This window comes from Phodopus roborovskii, unplaced genomic scaffold, assembly GCF_943737965.1.
Source record: "Phodopus roborovskii unplaced genomic scaffold, PHOROB, whole genome shotgun sequence".
In the NCBI taxonomy this organism is placed as follows: Eukaryota; Metazoa; Chordata; class Mammalia; order Rodentia; family Cricetidae; genus Phodopus; species Phodopus roborovskii.
The window spans coordinates 2,223,814-2,237,304 of NW_026126541.1; the positions used below are offsets into that span (position 1 = coordinate 2,223,814).

General features: G+C 47.6%; 1 protein-coding gene across 1 annotated transcript in view; it reads right to left on the reverse strand.

Annotated features, from left to right (window-relative positions):
- Positions 1 to 12,433, reverse strand: part of Eno4 (enolase 4) — a 30,746-nt gene extending 18,313 nt beyond the window's left edge. The window contains exons 1-3 of the mRNA XM_051199786.1: positions 12,237 to 12,433; positions 7,619 to 7,747; positions 6,185 to 6,375 (exon numbers count right to left, since the gene is read on the reverse strand). Of these exons, the coding sequence (XP_051055743.1) occupies positions 6,185 to 6,375; positions 7,619 to 7,747; positions 12,237 to 12,404 (488 nt within the window). The 5' untranslated portion in view covers positions 12,405 to 12,433. The remainder of the gene's footprint in view (positions 1 to 6,184; positions 6,376 to 7,618; positions 7,748 to 12,236) is intronic.
- Positions 12,434 to 13,491: the final 1,058 nt, after the last annotated feature.

Genomic DNA, 13,491 nt, shown 5'->3' on the forward strand with positions numbered 1-13,491 from the left:
TTCTATCTTTTTCAATCACCTCCCCATATGGGACAACTGTCAGCAGATTCTCCGTAGCCTCTGTCCTACTAAGAGAGCAACCGAAGGGCCCCCTGGAATAGCTTCTTCAGTGGCCGGCGGCGACCAGAGGGCACGTTCTGCCAAGACGGAGACCCCAATGGGACTGCAACACAGAGGGATGTGGGAGGCCGCCCAGTGAATGACGCCAGTTTCTGCCAAGAAGGGATGAAAAAGGCAGCCTGGAAGCCCACTAAGCTATCTAAGGTAGCAGATGTGAACAGGGCCCAGATGAATCACCTTCAGCTTCCCTGGAGCAATTAATATTTGTTACTCAGCTGGCCCTTGACATGTGTAGAAAGATTAAAAAAAACAAAAAAAAAGGTGGGCGGGCTTGTGAGAAAGAACAGGTCAGAACTATTAGAAATGTCCCTGAAGTTGTTCCACAACAGAGACAGCAAAGAAGAGCTTTTGATAAGCCTTGGCCACTTCCAACTCTGCCTGTGCACAGCACGATAGAAAGAGGAGACCTTTACAGAAGGACCAGTGTGCCCACTGCACTGGCAAAATGATTGTGCTGGAATCAGGTAGGTCCCCCCCAAACCCAAATCAATCCTAGCTGTGGAGGATTAGCGAGGCTGAGACTCCTTCCAACCCCAGAAGCCTATGGTAACTTTTGCCACAGGGGGCCAACCTGTAAAATTTCTGGTGGACACAGGGCTCCTAGGACAGGGGGCAATTTATATTGAAGAATACAAATGCACCACTAACTTGAATGTTAACCTAGGACGAGGAACTGTGACTCATTCTTTTATTGTTATTCCTGAATGTCCGTACCCTTTACGGGGACAGAACCTCTCAAACAAGTTCTAGGCAGCAATATCATTCTCGGGAGACTCTCCTAGGTTGCTTTAACCATAACCTGCCCAATACTCAAGGAATATATGCTCCTCAAAAGTCCGGCCTATCCCCTGGAAGGGGGATGGAAAAAGTTGCTAGTCCAGGAAATTCCCACAGTTTGGGGAGAGGAAAATCCTCCTGGCTTGGCAAAACATTATGTCACCCGTCATAGAGCAATAGCACCTGGGAAAATGCCCATTCGAGTCGAGCAGTGCCCACCGGTTCAGAGGCCAGGGAAGGGATTAAGGTTCACGTCAGGCACCTCCTTGGAGCAGGCATACATGTTCCTTGCCTCAGTGAGGCTGGATCACTTCCCTGGAAGTGGAATTGGAGACTGCAAAAACTGAGCCAGCCCACCTTCACATTTGAATGGGCTGACCCTGAACTGGGGGTATCAGGACAACTGACCTGGGGCAGACTGCCTCCTCGAGGGTTCAAAACCTCTCCTGTCCTCTTTGATGAAGCAACTTAACCAGGATTTAAGTCTCTTTCAAAGTAACCTTGACCCAATATGCAGATGATTTATTATTGGCCACTAAAGATGAGGAGGGCTGTTTGAGAGCCACCACAGGCCTTCTGGAAACTCCAGCCCCGTTAGGCTATAGGTTTTGAAATGAAAGCCCAAATTTGCTCACCCTAGGTTACTTACTTGGGATATGAGCTGGGAGAACATAAAAGACTATTGTCCTGGGCCTGCATAGCATCCACACTGCAAATCACAACTCCAACCACCAAGAAGCAAGTTAGGAAATTTCTGGGAGCTGTTGGATATCGCCGTCTTTGGATACCTGGGTTTGCTGAAATGGCCAAACCCTTGTATTCTGTTATGACTGGGGGCGATATCCCTTGGGAATGGACTGAGGAACATGAATAGGCATTTAAGAACTTAAAAGAGACCCTGACATAAGCCCCCTGATATCTCCAAGCCCTTTCATCTCAATGTCCGAGACAGATAGGACATTGCCAAGGGAGTCCTGACTCAGAGCTTGGTCCCTGGAAAAGGTCGATAGCTTACATCTCCAAGAGACCAGATCCTGCAGACTTTGGATGGCCCCTTGTTTAAGAGCCATCAAAGCCACTGCAGTTCTTGTAAAAGAAGCCGACAAGCTCACAATGGGACAGATTCTAACACTAACAGCTCCACACACTGGAAGCCCTGCTGAGAGGCGCCACCAGCAAGTGATGTCTGAAGCCTGTCTGACCCAGACCAAGCCCTCCTTCTACATAAGGACAGACTGACTTTTGATAAGTCCTTGGCCATTAATCCTACTACCCTGCTGCTGGATGGGGACCCTGAGGAGTCCATCCAAGGCTGCCTGGAGATGCTGAATGCCATCTAAGGTATGCAACCATCCAAGGCTGCCTGGAGATGCTGAATGCCTGACCTGACATATCTTTCTCTCACCACCAGAGACACAGAGCTCCATAAGGATGGCACCAGCTTCATTCAAGAAGGAGCCAGGTATGTGCGGCGGTGGTGGTCATGGGCCAGGAGGAGGTCACCTGGTCACAAGCATGACCCAGGGGCACTACCACACAGAGAGCAGAAATAATTGCCCGGTCGGCTTTAAGATGGGCTATGGGGGGAGGGGGAAAGTGAACATCTACACAGACAGCAGATTAGCTTGACTTTTGCCAGGGCTCATGTGTTACAAGTACTTTCCTGGAGTCTGGTCCCAGAGCCTTGTCAGTCTGTCCCAAAATAGCACACAGAGACACTGTATTAGATATAAAGCTGTTGGCCTGTTAGTAGTGTTTCTTATTGGCTAGCTCTGTCTTAAATATTGACCTATTTCTATTAATCTAAGTGTTGCCATGTGGTCTTATCTTACCGGAGAGAGGGTCCGGACCTCTTCTCTCAAGTCCCTACATCTTGACTCCTCCCTACTACATCTTCCAGAATCCTCCTTGTCTCCTAGCCCCGCCTATCTTGCCTTCCTATTCCTATTTGTCAACAGTGCTTTATTCATTAACCAATAAGAGAAACATATGTACAGAATGACATCTCCCATCACTCATGTTCATGAACAGATATATAAACAGGCGAGCTTACTCACCTCAGAGGGAAAGACTAAGAATGAACATGGAAATGTGCACTTGACAGACGCCATCTGTCTGCCAACTGAACTGGCCATTATTCACTGGCCAGGACACCAAAAATAGTAAGCCCCCAGGTAGCAACCATGTACATCAAATTGCCCAAGAGGTTGCTCTTGAGGAACCCAAACCCCAGACTCTTCTGGAACTATCTGCTGTCCCCAAGATCCCCCTCTGCCTCAATGAAGATGTTCCTGAGTACAGCCCAGAGGAGATCAGTCGTATTCTGACTTGGGGGCCCCCACAATGGATGGCAGGTCTTGCCTGATGGAAGAATCTTCGTGCCAAAGGTCCTGGGCCACAGTTGCTTTGCATCATGCCACGCACTTGTCACCTAAGGTCCCAGAACTCACTCATCTCACCTCTTGTCTGGTTACCCGGACGCTGAGAAAAACTTCAGAGCGAACATAAACAGCCCAAGCGGTAGATAAGAAACTAGTAATGGAAATTATTCCCAGATTTGATCTCCCCATATCTCTGGGGTCTGACTATGGCTCTCGGTCTTCACAGCCAAGTTATCTCAGTTGCTCTCTGAGGCTCCTAACTAAGTTGGAAACATCATTGTATATATCATGCTCCGAGCCCAGCAAAAGTAGAGAGGATAAACAGAACTTTAAAGGAGGCTTTGACTAAATATATACTCTTGGAACTGGTGGTAACTGGGTTTACCTCTTGCCTTATGTCCTTCTCAGAATCTAACGTACCCCTTACCAAGAAAAGTTCACCCCATATGAAATAGTCTGTGGGTGACCACCTCTCATGATCCCTTGGTACATGTCGGCCTGTTTTCAGATTGTCCCACTACAATCTCTGAGTCCTTAAAAGGGGTAAGGAGGAGTCAAGATGGAGAGACTGGGGAGACGAGAAGCCTGCCATATTTCCCAGTAAGATGAGACCACGTGGAAGTACTTAGATTAACAGAAATGGGTTAATAATTAAGACAGAGTAGCCGATAAGAAACAAGTAATGGGCCAACAGCATTATATCAAATACAGAGTCTCTGTGTGTTAATTGGGGCTGGCACAGCGACAGGACAAGACCAGTGGCCGGCAGGAAAAACCTACTCTTTACAAACCAGACTTTCTAAGGTTTGACCGTCTGACATAACTTCGGGTTCTTGTTGTGCAGACAGGACCCAAGTGCATCTTGACAGGGGAAATGGAAGACTCCCCCACCACAGGAAACACCAGATATTGTCTTACCATGCAAAAGATTGCCTTCATGCACCAGGGCCCACAGTTTGGGCAAAAGAAGATGTCTGCTTGTAGATGCCTGTCTAACAACAAAAAACTACACAAACCAGTCTGGATAGGAGGTTTTGGAGGAAAAACTCCAGAAGAAAGGATCCTATAAGAAAGGATCCTATAAAGTAGTAGAGGCTGTGGCCAAAAACAAACAAACAAACAAACAAACAAACAAACAAACCAAAAAAACCCAGAAGTACAGAAGTAATGGGGGTGGGGAGATCTCATTTAACTCAAGAAGATAAAAAAATGCCTTTCAAAGTTGTTTGTTTTGATGAAGTCATCAACCAACTCTGAGGCAAAAAGCAAGGCCAAGGCGGCATTGCTCATGACTAATAAAAAACTCGGGAAAGAGGCTGCAGTCGACCTGGCCTGGCCAAGGGTGCTGAAGCCTTCACCTGTGGGAAGGAAAGATGATATTAACCCATGATATGGTGAGGCACTGGATAACACTCACTCAGCCAGGGCTAAAGGTCTAAAACCTGGCTGTGGCTGCAGGGCAGAATGTAAGCAAAGGTCGCTGTGTCCACAGGGAACGGTCTGAAGAGCTCAAGGTGCTCACACAGAGGGAAGGGGCTTTCTCTCATAGCCTGACCTTTATCCTGAGACATTCTGTGCAGAAGACGATGGCTGGTCCTACTTAACACAGGGAGAGCGTAGTAACGGAAAAAACCAGGCTTCTCGAACTCTGCAGTCCAGGTTCTTACTCTGTGTGTCACGGCCTCCCCTGGGGCCATGGAACCCAACACTGGGCCTGCAACACCTCAGATCCAAGGCTACCGTACATTACAAATAGTAGAATTTTGTTGTGTGTTCAAGCTTCTTGATCTCACAGAAACATCGCGGTTTAATTATGTAAGTATGTCTTTGGGTTGTGCAGTTAGAATGTTTGATTTTTGAAACTGCTGCTTCGATTGCTGACCTGATTTTCATAAAAACAAAAAAGAAAGAAAGAAAGAAAGAAAGAAAGAAAGAAAGAAAGAAAGGAAGAAAGGAGCTGCCGGGTGAGGGGGCTGGGAGGCGCTTCAGCAGTTAAGAGACAATGCTGCTGTTGTAGAGCACTCAGTTCAGGTCCCAGCACCTACACCGGTGGTTCTCAACCTAGGGGTCCCAACCCCCTTGTGGGTGCGGCCACTCTTTTGCAGGAGTAGCCTAAGACCATTGTAAAACACAGACATTACATGTAACTTCCTGACAGTAGCAAAACTACAGTTGCAAAGTAGCAATGAAAATAACTTTACGGTTGTGGGTGGGGTCACCACGACATGAAGAACTGTATTAAAGGGTCACAGCATTGGCAAAGTTGAGAACCAACACAGTGGCTCCTCGCAGCCACCTGTGTCTCCAGTTCCAGGAGATCCGATGACCTTTTCCTGGCTCCTCTGAGCACCAGGCACACATGTGGTATGCATACGTGCATGCAGGCAAAAAAAAAAAAAAAAAAAAAAAAAAACCGTTTACACATTTAAATGAAAATAAAACTGCAAAATATTCTAAAGGTTAAAAATGCTGTTACGTGAATTTCAGCTTGGTATTAGGACACAATTTCCGATATGGTTATAAAACATAAATCTGCCCCTTGAACTGTGTATATGTTCTGTGTTATTTATGCAAAGCAGTATCCTCAGCTTTGACTATTATAAAACCAAATACTGATCGATTCTGGGGCTGGGCATTATGGCTCAGCAGGAAAAGCATTTGCCTCCAAGCCTGGCAACTTGAGTTTGACCCTGGAAGTCAGCATGGTGGAAGGAAAGGACTCACTCCAGCAAGTTGTCATCTGACCTCCACACGTGTCCTGTTGTGGCACACCACACACATACACTCACACACACACACACACACACACACACACAGCCACAATTTTACATTGCTTGGGTGAAACAGGACTGTGAGTGTTGTGTCTGTGAAACACTACTCACGGGGCGTTTATACCGGCCTGTTACCTGAGCCGGTGGTCCACCTCCGCCTGGTTGGAGGGGATCAGACCCCACAGCTCCTCCGTCATGGATTCGTTGACCCACTGCAGAGCCGCGTTCACCGCCTGGTGCCTTTCTGCCTCCTCGGCATCCACCACCTCCGGCAGGGCATTCTCTGGGACTTCAAAGTGAGCAGGTATCACCACCGAACAGATGTACTAACAACGACACAAGCGTGTTCCACGTTTTCTCTACCTCTCCCGGGAGATTGGAAATTGAGTTAATCTAGCATTTAACATTAGTTTTTTTTTTTTTTTAATAATCAATTTCAAGGGGGGGAAACTGTGTTGTTTTGCTTGTTTTCTTTCGTTTTGCTATACTTGCAAACCTGTTGAAACACTGAGAAACTTGACTTCATGAAACATTTCAAATTACTCTCTTGTTGAAGTACTGGTCTAAAATCTCCACATTTAACTTTTCCTAACACTACTTAATCTTAATTTTTCTCCTCTCACAGGCTGTGGCAATTTTATTTATAAAAAGTAGGTAACAGGAGTTAAACAGTTAAATTGTTTTTAATTTTTAAACTTACTTCTGTTTTCTTGAGGTAGAATCAGTGAAGCGACTCCAGCCGGCCTGAGAATGGCAAACAGGGCTCTGGCAGGCCGTGTCCTCTCTCCTGTTCCCTCCGCCTCGCTAAAACCCATGAGATTACGTTCCTAAAGCTACCCGCCAAGGTCTATTCCCACCTTACCTTTATAAACCACCACTTGCCAATGAGTTATGCCTGTGTCCTCTCTATCCAGAGGCAATCCTCTGTTCCACTCTGGGACAAATGCCCCTTTCCCCTCTCCCTTGCCCTGTCTCCTGTCTTTATCTGTACTGCTTCTGTCCTTCTGAGACAAACAGGTCTCCTATGTGCTGAGACCTTGCTCTTGGGCTATCCTGAGCTGATACCTTGCAGTCTCAAGCAGCCCGGGCTGGCCTTGAACTCACTGTGTATAGCAGAAGAGAGCCTTGAACTACTGGTCATCCCGGCCTACACCTGCTGAGTGCTGGAATTACATCCAGCTGCTAAAATTATTCAAATGAGTTGTTTTCTTTACTTAAATCCTTATTCCACAAATCTCAAACACATACACCCAAGTGTAGGTCTACAGAGTGCATTGCACGGTGATGCTGGAATACTAAAGGTGTTTTCCTTTCCTTTCTTCCCCTGGGATTGTTTTCAGGTTAACACGAGTGCCTCTTAGCGAAGCCACACTGAGACACACGGCACACGCACTGCTGACTCCACCATTCCAGCTTCTATGAGAACCCGTGAATAAACTGCATATGTTACATGTATCTGCTTCACAAGTACTGAATGCTGAAACAGTGTTTCTGCAACTTAGGTATTCCTGCTAATAAATCCAGGGATGGGTAGGATACATTGAAGAACAAATTAGAACCGCCTCATACCTTGGGGAAATTTTGAATGGTGCAGGAGATTTCCACCTGTAGAGTAGGGAGTCCCAGTCCATCCAGTATGATTTTCCCTGCTACCTTGCATATGGAGGGAGGCTTTGCAAGTTTAGAAAAGTAGTTTGCCTTCAACACACACATAAAATAAAATAAAATTAAAAAAAAATCAGGAGATCGTATTGACTCTATCCTGCAAAACTTCCCAGAACTGGACTAGCCCCACACCTCTGCTGGAACAGCCCTTGCTGAGTCTCCCACACGTGGACACATGGGGCAGTGTGTTGTGTTCTGACCAGTCATCACCCTCAGGCCTGATGTTCCCCTTTCCCAGTCCTTTCCATGGCAAGCCAACGGATTCCCCGATACTTTTTCCCAAGTTAGGGAAGTTATTGTTGCCTATAACACTATGATGCATTCAGATTTAAGGAATCTGAAGGGAACATACGAAAATCCATCAATGTGATCTACCATATAAACAAACTAAAAAAGAAAAACCACATGATCATCTCAGTAGATGCTGTAAAAGCCTTTGACAAAATCCAACACCCCTTCATGATTAAGGTCGTGGAGAGATCAGAGATAACAGGAACATACCTAAACACAATAAAAGCAATATACAGTAAACCAACAGCCAGCATCAAACTGAATGGAGAGAAACCCAATGTGACACCTCTAAACTTAGGAACAAGATAAGGCTGTCCACTCTCTCCAAATCTCTTCAATATTCTACTTGAAGTTCTAGCTAGAGAAATAAGAAAACAAAAGGAGATAAAAATTGGAAAGGAAGAAGTCAAACTTTCACTATTTGCAGATGATATGATAGTTTACATAAGTGACCTGAAAAACTCTACCAGGGAACTCCTACAGCTGATAAACACCTTCAGCAAAGTGGCAGGATACAAAATAAACTAAAAAAAAAAAAATCTGTAGCCCTACTATATACAGACAATAAAGGCTGAGAAAGAAATCAGAGAAACATCACCTTTTACAATAGCCACAAAAAACAAAATATTTTGGTGTAATGCTAACCAAACAAGTGAAAGACTTATATCATAAAGACTTTGAGTCTTTAAAGAAAGAAATTAAAGAAGATACCAGAAAACGGAAAGATCTCCCATACTCTTGGATAGGTAGGATCAATAGAGTAAAAAATAGCAATCTTGCCCAACGCGATCTACAGATTCAATGCAATCCCCATCAAAATCCTAGCACAATTCTTCACAGACCTTGAAAGAGCAATGCTTAACTCTATATGGAAAAACAAAAGACCCAGGATAGCCAAAACAACTCTGTACAATAAAGGATCATCTGGAGGCAGCAGCATCCCTGACTTCAAGCACTATTTTAGAGCTATGGTACTGAAAACAGCATGGTATTGGCAATAAAACAGACAGGTAGTCCAGTGGAATAGAACTGAAGAACCTGATATAAACACACACACCTATGAACACCCGATTTTTGGCAAAGCAGCTAAAATTATACAATGGAAAAAAGAAAGCACCTTCAACAAATGGAGCTGGCATAATTGGATGATGGTGTGTAGAAGACTGCAGATAGACCATGTCTGTCGCCATGCACAAAACTCAAGTTCAAATGGATCAAAGACCTCAACATAAATCCAGCCACACTGAACCTCTTAGAAGAGAAAGTGGGAGGTACCCTTGAACTAATTGGTACAGGAGGCAGGTTCCTGAACGTAACTCCAGTAGCACAGACAATGAGATCGACACATAATAAATGGGACCTCCTCAAACAGAGAAGCTTCTGTAAGGCAAAGGACACAACTGACAAGACAAAATCCCACATCTGACTGAGGGCTGATCTCCAAAATACACAAAGAACTGAAGAAGCTAGTTACCAAAAACACCAAATAATCCAATTAAAAAGTGGGGTACAGAACTAAATAGAGAATTCTCAATATAGGAATCTAAAATGGTTGAGAGACACTTAAGAAAGTGCTCAGCATCCTTAGCCATCAGGGAAATGCAAATCAAAAAAACTCTGAGATACCATCTTACTCCTGTCAGAATAGCTAAAATCAAAAACACCAATGACTGTTTATGTTGGAGAGGATGTGGAGAAAGGGGAATACTCCTCCACTGCTAGTGGGAGTGCAAACTCATACAGCTACTTTGAAAATCAGTTATGTCGGTTCCTCAGGAAAATGGGAATCAGTCTACCTCAAGATCCAGCAATTCCACTCTTAGGCATATACCCAAAAGATGCACATTCATACAACAAAGACATCTGTTCAACTATGTTCATAGCAGCATTATTTGTAATAGCCAGAACCTGGAAGCAACCTAGATGTCCCTCAAATGAAGAATGGATGGAGAAAATGTGGTACATTTACACAATGGAATGCTACTCAGTGAAAAAACAAACAAAAAATGGAACCTTGAAATTCCCAAACAGATAGAACTTGAAGAAACACCCTGAGCGAGGTAACCCAGTCACAAAAAGACAAACATGGTATGTACTCACTCATATGTGGATATTAGACATAGAGCAAAGGATTACAAGCCTACAATCCACACTGCCAGAAAAGCTGGGAAACAAGGAGGTCCTGTGGAGAAGGGGAAAGGGACAAAATCTCCTGAACAAATTGGGAGGGAGTTAGGAGGAAGAGGAGGGGAGAGATGGGCATGAGGGAGCAGGAAGATTGAGTCAGGGAAAGAATAGAGGAGAGCAAGAAAAGAGATACCATAATAGAGGGAGCCATTATAGGTTTTAAGAGAAATGTCCAGAGATCAACAAGGATGACCCCAACTATCAATCTAATCAATAGTGGAGAGGCTACCTTAAATGCCCTTCCACAATAATGAGATTGATGACTACCTTATATGCCACCCTAGAGCCTTCATCCAGTAGCTGATGGAAGCAGAAGCTGAAGCCCACAGCTAAACACATTCCTGGAATCCAGTTGCAGAGAGGGAGGAGTGATGAGCAAAGGGGTCGAGACCAGACTGGAGAAACCCACAGAAACAGCCTACCTGAACAAGGGGGAGCTCATGAACTCCAGTCTGATAGCTGGGGAACCAGCATAGGACTGACCCAGATTCCCTGAACATGGGTGTTAGTTAGGAGAACCCGGCAGTCTATGGGGCCTCTGGTAGCGGATCAGTATTTATCCCTAGTATACGAATGAACTTTGGGAGCCCATTCCACATAAAGGGATACTCTCTCAGCCTGGACACATAGGAAGGGCCTAGGCCCTGCTCCAAATGATATGACAGAGTTTGAAGACTCCCCATGGGAGGCCTCAGCCTCCCTGGGGAGCAGAAAGGGGATGGGATGGGGGTTGGTGGGGGCAGGGGGGAGGGAAGGGTGAGGGAACTGGGATTGACATGTAAAACTAGCTTGTTTCAAATTTAAATAAAAATATATAAAAATAAATCTGAAGGGAGACTGTTTTATCCCATCCTGACTCCCAGCGGGCATCTTGCTTTTTAACAGTGCAGTTAGACAAGTCCTACCTACCATCGGCTGATACATAGGTCTACCTAACTGAAACAGGCCCCGTGGGACTCTCGGTAATTGCAATTTCTCCTAAATGACAGAGCGTACTTCATCTGTCAGAGATCCAAGATCGATGCGCGAGGTCTCAGGTCTCTAGGGGCAGTGCCCTACGCGGGCAGGTTGACTGCGGAGAGCATTTACACGTGGAAACACGTGTAAGTTTGTAGCTTTGCACACTGAGTACCTGCCACACAGGGTTTGGTGTCCTTCCAAACTGAGAACCACAACACTAACAGTTCCTTTAGCAAGCGACTTTAGGAACTGAAATCCTTATCCCGCGTTCACTCACCCACTTTCCAAAGTCCCTACTATCGGTCATTGTCATCCTCCGCCCCCCCCCGGGGGTCATTTTAATACCCGGGGCACAAGTTCTTTATTTAGAAGGGGAATGGGGGAAGAGGATCGTTGTTGTGTTTGTCTTGTTTTAACCTTGCAGAGAGTTTCCAGAGACTGAGATAACGGTGGTACCCTAACTGCCCCCCCTCCCGCTCCCCACGCCGGCGTCTGATGCCCAGGGCTCCTGTCGTCGGCAATGGCCGGAGGGATGCAATAGGAGGACGCGCCCCAGGAGACCTCAAGGACTCTAAATCCAGAGCCAAGCGGAGTCTGCCGTTTAGGCACTCGCTGGCCCGAGGAGGAGTTGGGTAGCTAGCCAAAGCAAGGTTTGCACGGGGCACGCAAACCCTGGCGCACAGGCTTGGGAGCTGAGCCATGGGAGGCAGCGGGAGCCAGTGCGGTGAGCTCCGGGGTGGACTGCGGCCGAGTCACAGCCGGGTCCCGGTCCCTGACGGCGGCGGCGGCGGCCGGGGCGAGGAGCTGGGCGGCGACAGGTCTGAGTGTCAGATCCGGGGATCTGAAGGCGCCCGCAGGCTGGCGACGGGCCCCGAGTCCCCCTCGCCACCCGTCGGCGTCACTGATCGCCCGGCCGAGTCCCCGCCACACCCCCCCCCTCCCCGGCCCCAGCAGCGCGCAGGCGCGACTCCAGGGCGCAAGCGCAGCGCGCAGCGCGCAGCTGCAGCAGCGTGGGCCGGGCCGGCCGGGGGCGCGCGCGGGGGGCGCGCGCGGGGCAGCGGGCGCGCTCGCCGCAGGGCCCTACCAGGTGCCCGTAGACGTCTGCGGGCTGCAGGTAGAAGGTGGAGTTGAGCAGCTCCTCCAGCCGGCGCGGGACCTCGTTCTCCTGGTAGTACGCCATCGCCTGCTGCTTCAGCTTCTGCAGGTCCCTAGTGATCCCGCAGTTGCGGCCGCTGCCGCCTTCGTCCCCCATGGTAGGAGACTCGGGGCTTCAGCGGGGATTTCGCCTTGGGGTGGGGGGGCCCGCCAGCGTCCCTTTGTCGCTAGGCAACGCAGCGAGATTCCAGACCCCCTAGATCTCGCGAGGCTTCGTGCCCTGCGTGGAAGGAATCCTTGCGCTCTGCTCTCGGGATGCTCCGTGGTCCAGGGCGCGCGCTTCGTGCTCAGGGCTCTTCCAGCCTCACTTGTCACCGTTTTCCCCGACCGCTTTCCGGACGGGGAGTCACTTAACGATTGTTTGAGTTCGTTTTGCAGACGCTGGGGAGCGGTGCCCGCTGCTTCCAGCTCCCCGACCGGTCCAGTTACGAGGGAGAGGGATGCAAGAGCCCGGGGTGCCCTTCCCGAGCCGCGCAGGTCCTGGGATTGCATCCCTTCCATCCCATGCAGTGTGCTTGCTGCACGCCTCGTGACCCTCCCAGAAACGGCCTTGCACGCCCTTCCGGGGGATATAACTGAGGGTGAAATCTCTGCGAGGGAAACTCAGTGTAGGCAGTAAGGAGGATATTTTGGAGAGACCCAGGGCGGGGGTAGAGGTGATGCAGAAACAGAGCTCGGGAAGGTCCTTGGGTCGTGGTCTCAGGAGAGGGTTCCCTGTATGCTGTGACAGTCAGGCATCAAACGCAATGATAGAACTTCTTACCCTGCCCTAGATACTTCGACAGGGACAGGGTGATCTAGTTTTTACTTTTGCCTGTTTTATATCCCCCAACAGAAAGCAGGTTGCTTAAAAGTTCTGTGCCTGCATTGCTCATCTGGAAAAAACCATAATCTTTCCTGATCTGCTTGCACTCACTTAAAAATAACCCTGAGAGCGAAGAAGCTTTTGGGAACAGTTGTTTTCCATAGCTGTACTGTTGGATGTAGGTGAATAAAATATGTGATTCTGTAAGTACTGTTACATAACCCAGACTGGCACCTCCCCTCTCTGGACTCCACAAGCATTTTTCCTCTCTCTCTCTCTCTCTCTCTCTCCCCCCCTCTCTCTCTCTCTCTCCTTCTTCATCATCATCATCCTCTTCTTCTTCTGTTGCTTTCTTTCTGTCTCTCTTTCTTTCTTGGTC